Source organism: Solenopsis invicta, chromosome 12, assembly GCF_016802725.1.
Source record: "Solenopsis invicta isolate M01_SB chromosome 12, UNIL_Sinv_3.0, whole genome shotgun sequence".
NCBI classification, from domain to species: Eukaryota; Metazoa; Arthropoda; class Insecta; order Hymenoptera; family Formicidae; genus Solenopsis; species Solenopsis invicta.
In genome coordinates this window covers 15,318,932-15,338,929 of record NC_052675.1, presented here as the reverse complement: position 1 = coordinate 15,338,929, position 19,998 = coordinate 15,318,932, and the positions used below count along the sequence as shown (strand labels likewise).

General features: G+C 34.0%; 2 protein-coding genes across 7 annotated transcripts; both read right to left on the bottom strand.

The window, feature by feature from the left end:
• Window positions 1-579: 579 nt before the first annotated feature.
• Window positions 580-15,579, bottom strand: LOC105201756. Of its 4 annotated transcripts, none has more exons than XM_026135930.2 (11): window positions 15,325-15,579; window positions 14,525-15,254; window positions 8,368-14,440; window positions 6,457-7,089; window positions 4,260-4,589; window positions 3,681-4,191; window positions 3,262-3,443; window positions 3,021-3,168; window positions 2,602-2,808; window positions 1,908-2,023; window positions 580-1,178 (listed from the first exon to the last, which is right to left on the bottom strand). In XM_026135930.2, the coding sequence occupies exons 2-11, from the start codon at window positions 15,095-15,097 to the stop codon at window positions 1,060-1,062; spliced, it is 8,892 nt and encodes a 2,963-aa protein (XP_025991715.1). In that variant the 5' UTR covers window positions 15,098-15,254; window positions 15,325-15,579; the 3' UTR covers window positions 580-1,059. The 4 variants fall into 4 exon arrangements, with proteins under 4 accessions (XP_025991715.1, XP_025991716.1, XP_011168230.1 ...); XM_026135931.2 differs by having other exon boundaries at window positions 8,368-14,674; window positions 14,840-15,254; XM_011169928.3 differs by having other exon boundaries at window positions 8,368-15,254.
• Window positions 15,580-16,081: 502 nt separating this feature from the next.
• LOC105201755 (ESF1 homolog) lies at window positions 16,082-19,503 on the bottom strand. 3 transcript variants are annotated; one of them, XM_039455880.1, is made up of 9 exons: window positions 19,442-19,460; window positions 19,223-19,364; window positions 18,386-19,164; window positions 18,120-18,298; window positions 17,804-17,911; window positions 17,523-17,723; window positions 17,223-17,442; window positions 16,351-17,144; window positions 16,082-16,276 (listed from the first exon to the last, which is right to left on the bottom strand). In XM_039455880.1, the coding sequence occupies exons 3-9, from the start codon at window positions 19,131-19,133 to the stop codon at window positions 16,163-16,165; spliced, it is 2,364 nt and encodes a 787-aa protein (XP_039311814.1). In that variant the 5' UTR covers window positions 19,134-19,164; window positions 19,223-19,364; window positions 19,442-19,460; the 3' UTR covers window positions 16,082-16,162. The 3 variants fall into 3 exon arrangements, with proteins under 3 accessions (XP_039311814.1, XP_011168229.1, XP_039311815.1); XM_011169927.3 differs by having other exon boundaries at window positions 19,223-19,500; XM_039455881.1 differs by having other exon boundaries at window positions 18,386-19,503.
• Between the last annotated feature and the right edge of the window lie 495 nt (window positions 19,504-19,998).

Sequence of the window (19,998 nt, the reverse complement as noted above, 5' to 3'; positions counted from 1 at the left end):
ATTTTACAAAACTCATTAATGGTTTATTGATATGGTTGTTTCTCTTCGGGAATAGCAGAGATAATTTAGAAAAAAAGAGTTTGCCTAATAGTAGTATTTCAAATTCTTCGAAAACGAAGAATAAAATTATAGTCTTTGTAATGACAGTATCCTGAATGTAGGTAAAGATAAAGGTGATAAAAAATATGATTTTTAATATAATATTTATGGTTAAAATTTTGAAGAATAAATTATACTAATAATATATAATTTATTTAAAAAATTATATATACATATTGTATAGTAAATAATATATATTTGCTAAAATATATTATTTATTAATACAAATTATATAATTTTTTAAAAATAAATTATATATATTATCTTTCATTTGATGTAAAATTTCGTTTTGTTGTTACAATTACATTTAACATAAAAAATTTACTTTTACATAATTTCATCTATACAGAACGTTTAGAAAATCGCTCGCTTTCGATTTTATGATTACGTGAAGAACAACGGTCTTATTCTGCATTTATATTTTTGTAAATAATAAGCCGTAGTTTCCGCAAATTAAGTTTGTGAAATGTAAACATGTGATGCCTTATTTCTCAGTTTATATTAAATAAATTTATTTTACAAAAAAATTCTTTTTTAATACTGTATGCAAAAGAGAGTGTTACAAAATGCATGTTTAATTAAGCTTATGATGTATAAAGATTAATTTAAAATTCGTCAAAGAATCTACAATCAAGAGAAAGTGCGCGATTTCTCGTACACTCTGTATATATTTTGTAATTTTGACATGTTCGTAATCAAAACTAAACATTCAGTCTTTTTCTTATTAAACAATTCACTCGCGATAAACAATAGATTAAAAATTCATAATTAAATGATGTACAACTATGTACAATTAGTTTGTCATGAAGTACTCCAGAAGAAAATCTTGCGCGTATTCGTTCACAAACGCACTGAATAAAAAACTTATTTACTTTAATATAATGTAATATACACTGCACTGGCATTAGTATTATACAGCACGATATTCTTTTTTCATATGGAAAATGTTACAATAATCATTCACGTTTTGAGCACCTTCGACATCAAAGGCTTTACCACTTGTTGGCTGGTCGACGGTGTACAGAAATCACATAGATAATTTTTTTTGTCAACCACTACTCCCTTGGTCTCCACGCACTCTGAAAAAAAATTATATGATTACAGATATATTTAATACGGATATGTAATGTTTCGCAACAGTAGCTGCATAAGAACATAGGTGTCTAGATATTTTTGTCTTGAGCAGATCATTCTTTTTCCTTTAAGTTTATTTATTTCATGATTTAAAGCAAGAAATATCATCAAGAAATAAATAATGAAAACTAATTAATAAAAAATAAAGATAAAATATTTTAAAAATTGTTCAGATGACAGACAATATATGTAGGATTGAATCTAATTAAACACCTTTGCACTTTTAGCATCTACTATAATTTATAATTTCTTATTTGGAAGAATTAAAAAGATAGAAATGCAAATGTACATATGTACGCACTAAATAGCAAATAATTTTAATATGGCTTTTAAAATAGCGATGATCAAACAAAACTTGATAGCGCGTGCAAAGGCTCCTACATCGCAACATGCAATGAACAAAATAACACTTTGAACGCCTCTTGAAAGTTAAGCTGCGTGGTCTATGATATTGTTCTTGCAATTATCGAGTACACAAAATAAAATTTGTGGGAGTACAATGATGTGCTTATTAATTTCATTGGTTTAAAATATGCCAATTTTGCTGAGTTAGTGTAATATTTGCCATGATTTTTACTTGCATGAAGTCGGAAGCACAAGTTGATGTGCGATGCGTGTATTCGGCGCTCAAAATGTTAAATTAACCGAATTGTATGAAAACTTTGTGTCAATACCTAAGTGCAGATACTTGTCACATGCGCTGCAATGCACTAGATTCGATTCCAGGTCGAGCCTTTGGGCGGTATGACAGCGACTGCAGTGCGGGCAATAGCGACCCTTTCGCCACAGCCTTGTTATCGCATAAAGATCATGTGGTTAGTGAATTCAGGTAAGGGTATATTATGTATTATGGTGGTGCTCAGTACATGGAGGAAGGCAGAAGGCGATATGTCACGTGCTAATGCTTCTCATTGTGTAATTTGATAGTAAAGATTTTTCTTTAACAAAGCTCTAAAACCATTCTCGATTTATAACTAATCAATGTATAATTCAAGTATATTTTTTAGCTAATTTTAATCAGTTTTTTTAAATTTTATTTACTTGTAATTTAATTTTAAGAGAATTTTGACTTAAAGCTGTGAAGAGGTATACTTACCTCAAGATATTTAAAAGTTTTAAATTAAGTGAGTCATAAGGAGCACTTTAAAAAACAAGAAAAACTATTCTTGATAAAGAATATCTATAAATTCTTGATAAAAAATATCAATCTCTGTTCGTCAAATATATCTCTTATTGAACAATCCGCATAAATATTTGATGTAATGAAAAGAAAAGATGTTAAAAAAGTGTTATGGTGTGAGCCATAGAAATTATCAAGCAATTAAAGCCCAGCATAGTTCGGAAAAATTAACAATCAACTATACTTACTTCGAACACGGTACACAAAGCGTCGAGACATATACTCGAGTATTTTTCTCGCCTTTTTTATATTCGTGCTGCCATTGCGCAACGCTGTTTCGGTCCGAATTAGCACCACCGGGTTCCCTCGAACCACAGTTCGCGCATACAGCGCACTCTTGACAATGCCATCTCCCTTGCGGTACACGTCGTAAACCAACACAATAGATATGGTACCTAAATATGTGGCATCAAGTTATATTATATAGAAGCAAGAGCTATACATATAACTATATACATATAATTTATAGGTTTCATAGAATATTTATAAAAATTAGAATTTATATTTTTATTTACGTCTTTTTTTTAAATTTAAGACAATCATTAAAGCAACGATAGTTTCTGAGTTGTAATGTAATATCAAATTTGCGAAAGTATGTGCAACTTACCCACGATCGCACATATCACAGAAGAGCATTTTATCCTCGTCTGCGGGATCGTGACATTGCGCACACGTCTTACAATCGGTGCATTGCCATGCATACGATTGGATGTGTGGTACCATATCCAATGTTAAATCTATGCAGGATGGATGAACTAAAAATAATAAATAATAAATAGCCTCGGTTGAAAGCTCCATAAAAAAAATACAAAGTCGTATACAATTGAATTCGCAATGTAAATATTTACCATTTCCATTGCATGTACCACATTGAATTAATATTTCGTTTTTGTTATGTTTGTTTAAAACTTTCAGGCACATTTTGCATTTCAATTTTGGATCATCCTTTGCGTTTGAGATTTCCATGTCTACTTCGTCCATAGTTGATTGAGATCCTTCCGTATCTTGCGTACCTTCGCTGGAGGACGAACTAGTCGAATGCAATCATTATACATTATATGTTTGTACTTATTTATATATTGTTATAAATAAATATTAATTTTAATAAATCAAAAGTATTATGTGATTAAATTCAAAATCGCTCAAAAAACATGATTGTAAATGGCACCTTATTTTGTGTGTGAAATCATTCTGCATATACAATAATTTATTTTATACATAAATCTTAAAAATAATCTATATAATATTTTATAACATCGCTACCAACCTTGAGTCATCAGAGGATGATTCGCTATCGCTATCGCTTTGAGAACCTTCCGACTGACTATCACTTTTACGCTCATTAGGTCGTGTGGGTCCATATAAGACCGTATTCAGCGGATAATATCTCAGTTCCGCTGGTGTATATTCTCGATAATAATCGGTATATTGTCCTGGTATCAGAGCAACAGGATAATGACCTACTTTGTGCTCCGAATCGTTTTTGTGTTGCTTTTGCGGTTGCTGAATCGTGAAAGTCTGTAAATCTAAGCAATATTTGCGCTGTTCCTTGCGAGCTTTGTTTAAGTTAGCGTTCCATGCAAATGCGGATTGCATGGCCATTTCCGCGAGGTCTATCCTGTTTCTCTCTGCATTTGCTGCTGCCGTTAATTCCTTCTGCTTTTTGGAATGTTCTTTAACTTGTTTCTCGCGCATGTGCTTACGATATTCTTCGTACTGATCAGGGAAATCACTGCACATTACGTCTAATACTTCCGAGCTACATACTGCAGTTAATCCTATGTAACATGATAAAACAATAATAAATACATTATGTAATAACTTTTGCTATAAGTCACAGACTTACCCATATCACACATTGCTTCACTGACTAATCCATTCTCTCTCAAATAATTTCTCTCTTCCATATCAACTACTCTACGTTTGAGATCAGGATATTTACGTTTAAAAGACTTTACGCCAAGATACTGTGATATCTGTTCTTGTATCATAAAGGTTTCACCCTTTCGATCTAGTGGCCACTCATATTCCGCTATTTTATCAACGGTGAAAGGTCCTTCATCGGGATCAAAATTAATCTCCATTCTACGGTTCTTTACTTTGACTTTTTCCGATTCTGTCGTGGCAGTGCTCAGGACGCTACCCTGCGACTCTTCATTTATTATTGTCTCCGAAGCTGTAAAAAAATTAATTTCTATGTAGGAAAATGCAGCCAATAGATTATCAGAGATATATCATAATAGAGTTTTTTTCAAAGATAAGTTCTTGTAAAATTCATTAAATAAATAAAAAAATATTATATATTTATATAACTTTTTAGCTTTTCCTTAATGTTAATATCATTAATATTGTTGACATATAGATATAATAAAAAATTCATATACTTTATTATAACTTTAATTATTTTTTTTTTGAAGCCCAGATTAATAATTGTAATTAAATTTTATTCAAAAAATGCCTTACGTTTATTTTAAATCATTTTGTTATATTTCTTATATTTTATTATATTTAATATATTTTCATGATTTAAAGATTCTTTTCACTGAATATAAATAAAATCCATTATAAAAGTTTAAGATTTTAAAACATGACCGCCACATCATATCGACACAATTTACACAGTCAAAAAATATTTTTTATAAATATATGTACAAACACACAGACAGCGTATACATATTTATATAGATGAAATACGAATCAATATGAGCGCTTTTAGCGCTGCTAAGCACAGCATAATTGCAACACATATTGCAAATAAAAGAAATGATGTACACTGCCTCGTATATGAGCACATCATTACAATTTCGTATTTAGTTACTTGAGAGACATCTTGCCACAAGAAAAGATCTATTCTTAGCTGGCTTGAAGTTTTGGATGTGTACCAATATATTCAATTCAACCAACTCAACTCTTCAATGACTAAAATAACAATATTTTTTCTAAAGAGATTCAATCTTATAAAAAATTATAAAATATTATATTATTAATATAAAAATTATATTATTTTTATATTATAATTATCTTATTTTAATATAATTTCACTTAGATCAGTAAGTATTGTTAGTAAAATATTAACTGAAAAAAAAATATAACTGCAATGCACAGAATATATTTTTAAGACCCGGTTGCCAAATGACTTTAAGTGAGATTTAAACATGTATCTGTCTTTATTTTTCTTTCTATATAAATAAATAGAGACAAACAGATACATGTTTAAGTCTCGCTTAAAGCCAAAATGTTAGCCCAATCAGGCCTAAGTCAGATATAATTAAATAAAAATATTATTCTTAAAATATAAAGACTACAAATAAGAAAATAGAAAGATATAACAATAAAATAAATATCAGTGTAGAAATTTTATATATACACACACAATATATGTAAAATAAAAAATAAAAAATTATATTACAAACAATTGAAATGTCTTATAGATCATAGTGGATTCGTAGTGCGTTTGATTATTGCGTTTTTTTTATATTCCAAGTTCACAAAATTGCGCGCATTTTTTACAGTTTATTTCTTTTCAGAAGGAAAGGGTTTCCATTGGCATCATTGCCACATTAGATATGTGTTACCATTATTTATTATTAAATTGACTTTCAATTTAATGATATGACACTATTATTTCTTGCTCAACTTTTAAGACCAAAAATTTATTCGGCGCGTAGTTTCGTGTAAAAGTTTATAAATCTTGAAAAAGTATATAAAATCATATAATAAATCAGCACTAAAATCTTGCTATGACTGATAAGGTATTTCAATTATTTAATATTGTGTCTTCACATATCGGTCAAAGTTCTCTATTAAATACAATTTAAAATTTTATTATTAAAATATACTACATGTAAAACAGCACATGTTCTACTTGTGCAACATGTAATATAAACTTTAAAACAACGAGAAAATAATATTTACGCTACTACAATAAATTGCAATATTAATGATGGCATATTAACATAGTTTATTATTACGCTGTATTTTTATCAAATTATATTTTAATATATAATATATTATTATATATTAATATTAATGCAAATACATACTCGGTGCTGGTATATTTCTAGCCGGCGTTTGAGACCTTGAACCAGATTCGGCGCTCATTCTTGTTTCTTCGTCGATCACTTGCACCGTCGACACTGTTTCGCCTCTAATGGTCGTCAAATCTGCTTGCTTCTTCGACGTTGGCGTCAGCCAATTTGAATGTCCGGGAGGTATAGGTACCTCCTTAATTCCGTCCGACATCTTACCTTTACTCTCAGCTTGTTGCTTTAATGCTGATTTCTGTGTTCTTTCAGAAATAATTTCTAAGGCTGGTTTCTTATGTTCCTCGTCAGCTTTTGAGACCAACGGGTCTTGACTCGTAGACGCTTTCGTTGGATCTTCTTGAAGGCATGACAAACTTGTAGGATCTAGCATCGCAATCTCAGAGTTCGAGGCTTTAGAATCCTTTTTGCTCGCTTCTTTGCGACTTAATGCGGAACCTTTACGATCTACGGGTGGTTGTTTCAGTGCCTTGTATAGTTCTGATGATTTCCGAAGTGATTCTTGTTGCACTGGTGTTTCGTCGAGAGTGATGACAGCCATCGTAGATGCCTCTATAGCGGTTAAGTCTTGATCTACACGAGACTTTTTTCCAACTTGAGGTTCTACGTTATCCAGTTTCCGTTTACCGCGTCCTAAATATGCATCATAAAATTAATATCTTATGTTAGAGAGAAGTTATAAAAATATTAAACTATCTATAAATAAGTATTGTAAAGTGGAAATTATGCCTTTTTTCTTTTGTATATATATATATATTTTTTTATAAATTATTTGTTATGTATACAGCTTTGTTGCGTACTGTATTTTTTTCGAATGTATCTTTTTTTTAATTTCAAAAAGATGATGAGGATATCTTTTTGTCTGAGAAAGTTTTTCAATATAATTTTGCTACTAGTTTTGTATTTTTATTTTCATATTTATACATAAAATAGATGTTTGTTAATTTTTTATTTGGAACAGTCTTTATTCAAAGTAGAAGATATAAAACGCAAAATATGATGAGAAACTGTTCATGATATGATGTCTAAGGCTGAAATATTAGTGTATATATTATACTATATATTATGTATTACAAGCAATTAAGATTACTTATTAATTATTGGTAAAGTCTCATCTTATATATTCTATATCTAATTGACATCATAACAGAATAATTTATAAACTATATAAATTATACAATTTATAAACTAAAAAATAGAGCATTTTTAAAAAGTCATTAAAATTTCCATATACACACATATTTAATTACTATATTTCTTTAAATAATTTCAAATATAATTTTTATATTTAGAAGCAATTAAAAAAAAAGAAAAAACAGATTCCATCAATTTAAAAAGCTTTCTGGTACTTATAAAACTTTTTTCTTGCTGTAATAAAAAATTTTAAGATGGTTTATCTTGATTTTATACTAAATTATTTAAGTTTATTAGATAATTTTTCACATCTATGAGATTGCTCTTTTGAATCGAAAATATCCACCTTCTCACAGATTGTTGAAGAATTTGTTTAAATTTACAAATTATAAATAATTATATAAATTATACGTTAATTTAATTAATTGTAAATTAATGTGTCGTGGAAAAATTAATATCGAGAGTTTATCGGGTCAACAATTTAATTCATCTTATATTTCATTATCCACAATCTTTAACTTTCAACCCCTTATAAATCGAGATATATGCAGAATGCAAGATTATATCTGAGACTTGCTGACTACAAATCGGCCGTTTTCACACGGAGCCACAAGTCATCTCATGTATATTTCAAATAATGTTTACGTAAATATCCTTCGTCACTTGCATGTTTATTAGATATTTTCTCGTAATGTAAAGTCGATTCATAAAACAGAATACTCATAATTTACTTTCAATCCTTATACATAAAGTATTAATTATGAGAGAAACACAAACCTCGCCCTCCCCTGCCTCTCTTTGGAGGAGCGTAACTTTTCTGACTCCTGCAGGTTCTCTTAGGTCTCTCATTTTCCCTATGCTCGAATGGTTGTGGAGGAACTTGCTGTACCTCATCCAACGCTAAGGGATCCCTGGGCATTAGCATTTGCGTAGACTGCTGACTTTGCTGTACCGCTGCGGGATTTCTTCGCGGTCTGCCTCTCTTTTTTGGCACCTTAATATCGGCCGTTCTATTGGGCGTTACCTCTTCAATGATGACGACATCCTGACTGGAGTTCGAGTTCTCGTTGACGATTATCAGCTCCGGGCGATGTTCGATGATCTCGCAATCCGATAATCCACCCGGCGAATTTTTGCATATATCCTTGAACTTGTCGGACGAATTATCTGGCCGTACTTGTGTGATACTGATCTCTTGATTGATCACGTTCATTTGCTGTCGACTGATTAGACTCGTCTTCGGATCGAACAACAGTTGTTGCTGTTGCTGTTTCTGATCCCGACACATCACCGGTTGTATGGTAACCTCCGGCAAGATCTGCGAGAGCTGCGCCTCCAGCTTGGACTTTTTGCTCTCAACCGGTGAGATAGTTACGTCTTTACGCTTGGACGATATCTCGATCTGCTGCTGAGTGTTCTCCGCCGGTTGCTTTCTGCTCTGCACCTGCACCGGCTCGATCGTCAGCTCAGAACGATTGCTTTGTAGAATAGACGGATGATGGCTGCCGGTTTTAAGAATCTTCAATGGAGATTCCTTATGCCCTGCAGCGTGCTCCATATATCTCTGAGATAAATTTACTGGATCTACAGCGGTTGGATCCTTACCTTTGTGCGTGGAGGACTCGCTGTGACTGTCACAAGTCACGATCGTAGGGTGACCGGTCTTGGACAGTTTGATCTTCATTTCCAGCGGCGATTCGGCGGTGTCTCTGCGCCGCTGCTGCTTTTCTTTCTTTTCGGAAGAACCGGAAGGTGATGTCTCCAATACTGAAGCGTCGCCCGTCTTGAATAGCTTGATCTTCATCCCGAGAGATGAGTCGCCGCCTTTCGAATATTCCGCATCAGTTGCACGTGTAGTCTTACTTTGATGCTCCTCAGCGATAACTTCGCTTTGCACAATGGAAGCGTCGCCGCTTTTTGACAGTTTGATTTTCATACCGAGTGGAGATTCCGTTCTTTTTGGCACTTCTCCTTGACCTTCTCGTGACTTCGATTCTTCCGTTGACTCCGTTTTATTAGAAACTACCGACGTATCCCCAGATTTGGATACCTTGATCTTTGGAATGCTACCCGTGGATGATTCGGTTTGTAACGCATCTTGCTCCTCGGTAACGTCCGATGAAACCAACGATGTCGCTTCACCTGTCTTCATCTTGATTTTGAGCCCAGAGGACTCTGACGTTTTCGTTGTGTCTTGCGATATCTCAGACTTGTCTTTGTGTCTCGTTTCTTTAACGTCTTCTGTGACTTCGGAATGTATAATAGACGCGTCTCCGGTTTTAGATAACTTTATTTTCATACCGAGTGGTGACTCGGTGCGTTTAGGTGGATCGGGTACTTCTAATTTGTCTCTTGTATCTTCAGTGTTGTCTACAGAAATAATAGATGCACTGCCCTTGCATTTGGATAGCTTTATCTTCATTCCGATCGGAGACTCGGTCCTTTTCGGTAGTTCCAAATAGTCCTGCTTCTCCTTCACTTTCGTAGTCGAGTCCTCGGGAGTATCCGAAGATACAATGGAAGCGTCACCAGTCTTCGATAGTTTAATTTTCATACCGATCGGAGAATCGGTTCTTTTCTGTGCGACTTCCTTGTGCTCTTCTAAAGATTCTTGCCTGTCGGTTTGAATGATAGAAGCGTCACCAGTTTTGGAAAGCTTGATTTTCATTCCAATTGGCGATTCTGTCCTTTTCGGGCTTCCCTGGGGCATCTCTAATTTTTCCTTGTGTTTCGTAAGAGCTTCTTTGGCGTCTTGCTGCCTGGAATCAGAGATGATCGAAGCGTCTCCAGACTTCGACAGTTTGATTTTCATACCGATCGGCGAATCCGTTCTCTTCGGCTCTTCGATTTTGTACTTCGTCTCTTTCGAATCATCCAGACTTTCGTGTTTCTCTGTACCAACGATCGAAGCATCGCCAGTTTTAGACAGCTTGATCTTCATGCCGATGGGAGATAGTGACGATGTATTCTCGGTGGTGTGCCATTGATTGACTTCATCCAAATTCTCGTTAGATATTATAGAAGGATGACCTCCCTTCGACAGCTTCAATTTAATCTTTCCCAACTTCTGACCTGGACTGTCATCCGGATTCGGTGAATTCGTAGCCGATCGGATCTTTGGACTCTTCGGTGATCGCGGTTCGCTACAGTCGGTGATCGCCGATTTGGCGATCTTCAAGATTATTCTCGGCGAACCGACATTTTCCAAGTCCGAGTGTTTCTCGAAATCTTTGCGTGACGTGTCAGCACCCTTTAATTCAATTTTATCAGCCGATTTCGGCGATTCCAACATCCTCGAGTATGCCATAACTCTTGCATCCTTCGGTATAAGAAGACTATCGTTCGGGCTAATGGAAGATTCTAACGCTTTAGTCGAATCCGGAATGGGTATCTCGATCTTCGGCGGTTCTTTCAGTCGCTCCTCCAATATCGATACTCTTGGGATCAGTTCGCACGCTTTCAGAATACCTTCGTTCGACAATGATCTAATGTCGGGTACAGCTCCTTTTTCTTCGTGCGATTGTTCCGCCGTTTGCGCACTCAAGGAGCTATCCGCAACAGAAGCGGTATCGGACGAAGAAGTCTTCGAACACGTGCGATTCTCTGTTTCCTCTCTTATTTCTTCGGTATCCTTCACGACGATACTGGGAACGCTCTGCATCTGCGTCGCAAATTTTCGCTCGTTCTCTAGCTTAGCGGCTTCCGATATGATCTCAGCTTCTGAAATAGAGATAGAATCTGCAGCAGTGACATCTCTCAGATGCTCTAATTCGGATTCGGCGTTCGCAAAATTGTCTATTTCGTCAGGCACATAGAGCTCCGCGTTCGCCTGTTTCGTTATGTCCTCGACGACGCTCTCCACCATTTTTGGCGAGAGCACCAACGAGTCTATCGTTTGCTCCTCAGATTCTTGCAAGAACTTCACCGCAGATTCCAACTCGGAGATCTCCGAACTCGATTGTGAATTCTCGATAACAGTCGGAGTATCGGCATGTCGGGAAAGATTCTCACTCGGCATTACGCCTTCCAGCAGAATGTCCTGTGGCAATTCCAGCTTCGTTTCACTTTCTTCCGAGTCGACCGACTCCAATCGGTTGCTCTCGAAATCCATGTCCAAATCGTTCTGTGGCAAATTGCTATCCGTTCCAAGAGATTCTTCCATTTTCTCGTTATCCATCGTCTCACTAACTGATTCTGTACTCATGTCTTCGTTAATTTTTAAGCTAATAGCCTCATTTTCGGTAGTTTTATCGTTACTCGGTATGTTGATATCAGTCTCGCTCGCTTCATTATCTCTATTTGACAAACAACTAGCAATCACGTTTGTTATGTAGTCCGAGTTTTGCGTCATGGTTGTTTCACTTTGATTCGCTTGATCTAATAAAAGATCCATGTCAATGTTTTTATTTACTATTTCTTCCATCAAAGCTTTATCTTCAGTTTTCATATCCTTTAACGAAGAATTTTCGTTATCTGACATAAGTGTTATGTCCAAAAGTCCTTCTAAAGCGTCTACGGTTTGAGCAGTAGTTGAAGCATCCAAACTTTCCAAATTTTGAGGCAGTTTCTCCATTAATTTTTCAGCATTTATTTTTTCATTTGAACTCTCTTGTAATAAAGAGATATCGATGATATTCGATTGTACTTCTTTTAAATTGTCATCAGTGGATTCTTCTACAATTGATTCCGTATTAATCTCCTCAACTGTCTTAATTACATTAACATTAATCGATTCCGTAGATATTTTTGCAATTCTTTCGCATGATTTCGTCTCTTCATCTTGTAAATTGATATTCTCCGAATTTGTTTGAATATCTACTTGCGGAATTGCTGAATCCGAAACAAAATTTATTTCATTAATTTTTTCTACTTTTTTAGTAATTTTTTCAATTTCTTTAACTTTATCTTCATCTAAACCTTTCATTGCTGTCTCGTTCAACGAAATTTCAGCAGTAATATTTTCCACAACTTTATCTTCTTTCTGTATTGTATTGCACATGTAATTTATTACATCATCTTCTGGAACAGTCAAATTTTCAGTCAATGATGAATTTGTATCGTTCTTTGATAATACATCGGAAGACGTAACATTTTCCGAAGTTAATTTTCTTTCTATCTCTATGGACGATCTGACTTGCTCTTGAACACTTGATTCAGATTGATCAGGTGTTTGCTCTAGATTATTTTCTATCGATAAAGTGTAATCTTTATTAACGGACGGCGATACCGCTTCTGGTATCTTTTTTTCTATATTCTCCATTTCTTTAGTCTCAGGCTTGCTTATACTTTCATTCGTATTACTTGAATCTTCATGCAAGATTGCAGCAGAATGTAATTCTTCTAATTTACTAGATGTAGCATCATTAATTTCAGATTTTTCTGACTCAGATGGAAATTGTTCAACAGATTTTTCATGTTCAATCGAGGTCAATGTTTCAAGAATATCTTGCGTGTGAGCATTTGTATCTTCAGAATTATTAACATCAGCAGATGTTGTATCATTCTGTATCATTACATTTTTAGAGCTCAAATCTGAATCTTCCTCACCTAGCAAATGACTGTCTGCAGGTTGTACATCAGCTATTACATTCTTTTCTTCGGTATTTGGATGAATTATTGTAATATCTTTATTTAAATCTAATTCTTTGTCAGTTATGTCTGATGTAGTTTGAAGTATACTTGTATCCATTGGCACAGATATTTTAGTCTCGACTACACTTGCATTATCTTCATTATCAGAAGTTACAGTAGTTCTTTCAAAATCTTTTTGTTTAAAAACTGTTTCTTGAGAATCATCATTAATTTTATCTGTTATTGCAACAACCTCGTTTATCATTTGAGAGCTTTCATTGGTGACATCTGCCTTCTGTTCATTATTTTTACTTGTCATACTTGTTTCTTCATTAGATGTCTCAGTTAAAGTAGATTCCTTTGTCTTATGTGCAGATACTGAAATGGTATCTTTATCTTCGCACTCGAGTACATTTTTTATAAGTTCCTTTGCATCATCAGTAATAGAACAATCATCATTTATTTTTCTTGTATCGGGCAGTTCTTTTTCACTAGGAGTTACAGAATCTTGTTTTTTCATTTCAGAAGCAAGTACTGATATATTTAATTCTACTTCAGTACTTTCCTTGCTTTCTTCTGTATTTTCCATTGTCAATATGGCAGGAGTATTACCAACTGTGTCTGCAGTTTCATTGGAAGATTGATGTTCTAATGCTGTTTCTTTTGTTGTATCCATTTCTATTTCATTTTGTTGTGTGCAACTGGATATTTCATTATTAACACACTCTGCTACTTTATGTGATACAGTATTGTCTATATTTCTTTCTATCTCTAAAACTTGTTGCAATGTTTCACTTCGATTAGAATCTTCTGGCTCTGTTTTATTTAGATCTTCTGTTCTACTATCTATAATATTTTCTATTTTCACATTCGATTCTTCTGAGACAACTGCACTGGTAGTGTCATTGAAATTTGGAGAGATCTCAATATTTTGCTCCATCACATCAGTTATTTCAGAATTATCTTCCTTATGTTGTTTTGCAGAAATATCCGGCAGCGACAAAGTTTCTTTAGGAAGGGAAAGTGATGAAGTTTCTTTTGGCGAGTCGGCATCATTCATATCTGTTTCCTCTGAATCTTCAGAGTTATATGCTTCTCCTATTAATTGCAAACTCTTGCTAATGTTTCCAACTGTTACCACAGGCTTTACACCACTTTTTGTTTCATTTTGATTGTCAATGGTTTTATCAACAGTTTCAGTCTTCATCTTTTCAGCAACACTTTTCTCATAATCTGTAGGAGAAGCAGTATCCACTTGTTGCTCATCCTGGACAGTCTCCTGTAAAGTATCGTTTGATGTGACAGTCAATGAATTAATCTCAATGCAGGACTTGTCATTGGAAGACGATTCTGATGTACAAACCATAGATGTATCACCAACTATTTCAGTAGTCTTTATGTCAGACGCTTCATCAAGTTTAAAGTTCACATCTGCATTCTCCAAAGCACTCTTATCTACAATTGACGGTTCTGCACATGTCTCGTTTTCACAGGTAAGATCAAATGTTTCTTCCTGCAATTCACAAATACTATCTGTACACTTTTCAGACACAATACTAGATTTGTCAGAATTATCAATACTTGAAATACATAGAGTACTAGAAGTAGGATTCAGTGTCTTAGAAGAACCCTGTTGGATTACAGGCTTTAAGTCCTTTGATTGCAAAGTTGGCTCTACCTTGGATTCTGTAATAATTCGCGAAAGAGCGGCGATCTCGCTTTCCAGAGTAGAGTCGCCGATCTGCTCGCCAGACTGCACACCAATAATGTCGTTGATATCCATCATGCTCAGGGCTTCTGTATCATATGTCTCGGTGTCACTGTCAACGCCGTATGGTGCATAACGGGCTGGGGAGTTGTCTTTGGAAGATTTTTCTTTCTGTTCCTGATTCCGGTCCTTGGAGCCGAATAGGCCCATTTTAGAACCGTCGGACATTTCGATGCTCCGTGCAGGAGACGTTGCTACACCTACTACTGCTGCTGCTGCTGCTGCCGCCGCCGCTGCCGCCACAGCCGTACATTTAGGCGGACTTTTTGTTCCAGTCGGTTGTGAATAAAATCTCCGCACGTACAAACTGGACGTGTTTGCGTTGCTGCAAGTGCACCATGAGTTAGAGTTCCCGTGATATTAACGCGAACAACCGATTCCCGATCTTTACTTACCGCTACATCGCTCCCCAATTTGTTTTCACACGAATGGCGAACATAACCAATGTTTCTTTACACTTGTACGTGAAGTCGATCCCGATGAATTACACGTGTTGCCCAAATAGAATGTGACACAGGATGAGATATCGTGCCGTCTGTTCGCCTATCTGACTTTTGTACAGACGGGATCAATACGCAAGCATCTATGCTTTACGGTTTTGAAAATATATTTTGCCAAATCGTAAAACATTTACTAAATACTGACGCCAACTTACGTCGTAACGCGATGGTGCGCTAAGAAATTCCCTAGCAATTAATGGCACGTGCACATAGAATATGCAATGGAATTGTCCACAAAAATTACGAGTTCAATAATTTTTTCCTCATTTGCGAAAAAATATATGGAAATATAATTTCGAAACTTCTAACTGTAAATTAAATTTATATAGATTAACATAAATTTAAAAACCGAGAGTGCATGTTTTTTTAATTATAATGGAAGTTCAGACTAAAGCAGTTTTTCTTTTCTGATTGTGCACTTTTCATAAGAAAAATTATAGACATGTATATATATATATATATATACATAATAAATTTACCTATATTTAATTTCTTATGCTATATAATTGTTTTATTTATACAATTTTAGTCAATTTATTATCTCTTATTAATAACAATTTTAGATTACTATCCAAATTTAACATTTTCTTACAATTGTCAAAAACAAAATGCTATTTATATTTTATAAAAACTGGAAAATAAAAAAGAATCGTCTCTTGAAATAAAAACAGTGTCTTTACTAATGTATAAAATATAATATGTACTAATTAATACATAAATATGATTATTTGTGTCATCCTTTTATTGGCTGTGTGATATTTTTCGTTTTCTTCTTAACAGATTTAACTAGAGCTTTTAATTCCGTCGGCAATTTTTCGTCTCTTTTTGGTTTTTTAGTTTGCTTAACCTGAAAGTTTCAATATATATATATATTAGAGAATAGGATACATAAATAGGTAATAAAAATGTTCTTTTACTCACATTTTCTTCTGCATGTGTTTCGCTATTAGCTCTTCTCTTTAATTTTTCATTAACTAAAGCTTCTGTACCCTTTGTCTTCCTATAATGGGAATCCGCAGGATCGATATTGAAATGATGTGACGTGAACAAAGCGCCAAATCTTGGATCCTTAACATTAACTTCAAAATTATCCTCTTTTGCTTCTTCTTGTACATTTTTCTTTTTGTTAAGACGTTTTCGTTTGGATTTCGACATAGTTGCGTTTTCTTCGATTTGCTTCATGTTGAAATGCTTTTTGTCATCCTCATCTTGATCCATCAAAAGCAACTCCAACTCAGCTTTATGTCGATTCTCTTCTTGTTCGTTCGAATCACTAATATATTCGTTATCTTTTTTTCCTTTTCTACGAGATTTATTGTTCTTGAATTCGTCCACAAAATATTTATCATTCATGTCTACATCAGACGGCAAAGAATCTTCCGAATCGCTTTTTTGACTTTCTTTTTTAAGCTTTCTCATTTCTTCTCTCTTAGCTTTCTTTTTCATTTTACGTTTCTCTAGATATTGCTCGAAAGGTGTAAGTTGTTCCTTATTTTTCATTCTCTCTTTGACTAATTTTTCGACCTTTTCTTTCGTACCTAAACCCCACGAGAATTCTAATTCAACATCTTTGTTCTTTTTTGCCTCTTCTTCTTCTTCAATACTTTTTAATATCGATTTGTACTTTCCAATTGGATCATCGTTTGCCTGGTCTGATTCTGAATTATCGTTTTCATCAGTTTTTTCATCAATTATGTCTTTCTTTTCTTCTGTATCTAAAGAAAAATAAGTATAATAAAATAATGTATAAGTTTAGATTTAATACAAAATATAATAAATATAAAATATTATACCCGAGTCATCTTCACTACCGCTCGCCAGATACGTCTGTAGATCATTTTCATCAATATCTTGTAATTTTCCCAAATTTAATTTCTGCGTAAACTCTTGCCTATTTGGATCTGTTTCATCCCACGTTAACTGGACTTTAACTTGTTGTAAAGCCGTTGTTATAAATTGTCTGGGTTGATATTTCACAGGATCTGGTATCTCAGTACATATCTCTTTAGCTTTCTTCAACAAGAATTTCATGTATAAAACTACATGCTTCTTAATAAACTTTTGATATAACTTGTATAGGTTTAAAGAGATACCTGATCAAACGTCATATCATCTGGTATAAATCTAAGGTCCAATCTAGTCGCAGTCGATTCATATTCAATACCGTCGCACTCCGTATATACTTTGTTTGCCGTTTCTATAGAATCAAACTCAGCAACAGCATAATAATATTTCAACCGGTTCAATTGGTACTGTCTCAATTTTTCCATATGATATTCTGTTCCTTCTTCATTCTATGAGAAAGATCAATGTAATGATTAATGGAAAAAATATACTGTACAGTTGTAAGCAAAACAAAGTTATAATTTTATACATCATCCTCATTTTCATCTTCATTCTTAGTAGCTTTGTTTTTTAGCTCTGTTGGTCCATTAATTTCTTCCTCCTTCATTCGCTGCAAACCAAATTCTGATGGATAAATCTAAAAGTAAAAAATATATATTCAATATATTAGTATAATTATGATTTTTATTTTATTACAAATTTACTGTTCCTTTTTTACTATCAATATTAATGTTTTAATTAAATTTGTTTTTACATATATTTCTAATACAATATACAAAATATAAAACAAAAATGCATCAATATATTTTATATAATGTTACTAATTATTTTAATCATCATATTACTGTAACTGAATGAATGAGTCCACCACTGGGCAAGAATGAATTCAACAAGATCATCAAGTCCACAGCACGTATTCTATCCCAATCCATATTACAAATAGCTAATCGATGTGTGACCTCATCTGTTGTATCAGCTTCTTTGTCCAGTTCTCCCCAGTTATGCTCAATTTCTTCCTCATCATCTAAACAAAATTAAAATATTTATTTTTATATATTGTAGTTACTTAAAAATGTTTAGAATACATAAGATATAATGAATAATATTTTACCACTAGCTTCAGATGATTCTTCTTCTGAAGAACTATCTGTCATCAGAATACCTTCTCCTCTGGCATAATTCACAGTAGGATCTCTTAATTTCTCTTTAATTTCATCTGTAAGTTTAGCATTTTCATCTTTTCTCTTTTTATGCAACTGTTTCTCATTTTTATCTAGCTCTGTTTGAGAACATTCCTTCTGGGTAGATTCATGTTCACTCTCATCTGAGGAATCATTATCAGATTCATCATCATCATCGGAACATTCCTCTTTCATTTTCGTTCCAGACAAATCTTTCTTACTCAAATAATTTTTGCTCTTCTTATCTTGATTCTTCTTGTTCAAAGAGTCCTTCGTAGAATCCATTTTCGATTTAACTTCTTTTGCTGCTTTCTTTTTCTTTTCTTCTTCTTTCTTGATCTTTTTCTTCTCCTTGGTATCTTTTATTTTTTTCGTGTCGTCTTTCTTACTTGTAGATGGCACAGATGCATCCTCATCCTCATCCTTATCATTATCGTTATCCTCATCTTCATCCTCGCTGCTCGACAGGTCGTAATACTTTTTGAGATCTTCGGTAGTGGTTTGATTGACAGGTCTACCACGCTTATCAGTGGTGTATTTGACGGTGAACTTCTCATTTTTAAACATATCCTTAAACCGACGATCAATCTTCACCTTTCTCTCGGCTTTGGGAATGCGACGAAATTTCGGATCTCTCGCAATATGCGCGAAACGCGCATCTTTCAACATTTCGTCCATTATTACTGGTATTGTTGGTCGCTCTATTAAACTGCAGACATAACAATTTCAATTCTGAAATCTCATAAACGCAGAAATGTTCTACCTACCACACTCTATCACACGTGTCTCCCACACTTGAAAATAGGTTAGATTTTATTGGATATAGATGTTAGGTTATTTCGTCAGAAAAAAAACACATATGAGAGATATCTCATGCGGTAGAAAGTAGTGAATTAATCCTTCCTCTTTCTTTTCTTGAACATTTGAAACAAGTCATATATTTATAAAAAAAATATATTTTTATATTTTATTCCAAAATACAACACCTCGAAATGCCTCGACAGTCGAATAGTCGAAATAGTTCAGAAATGATTAATCGAATTGATATCGATCGATGTCATGTAGAAAAACAATTTGATTTATATTTTAATTTATTTACATTTCTTTATTGTAATTTAAAAGTAATTATAATCTTTGATATGTTTTAAAAAAAATAATTTGCATCGTATTGCAAAAAATAAACACAAAGTTAAGATTGAGATGCGTAGTATCGATCTTGGCGCGTGAAGTTAACCGCGCGCGAAAGACGAAGCCGCGCGTTTCTCGCCATCTTCATTTCATACGCAGAACTCAACGAACGCGAGGCGCATCTGAATTGGAAGCGGCGTCGCGGCTCGTTTAACAGGTAAGCGAAATCATGAACAATCTCGCATTAATATATATTGTCGATATTGCGAGTAACGTGCGCAAATCTGCCTACAGTATTCCAAATTGAAATTATAAAGCGCAGTCGTGACGCGTAAAGTTGTACGTTCCCCATACGAGAATGAAGCCGGCTCGTCATTTTTGTCCGATTGCAAAGCGCAGCGAACGCGATGCAGAT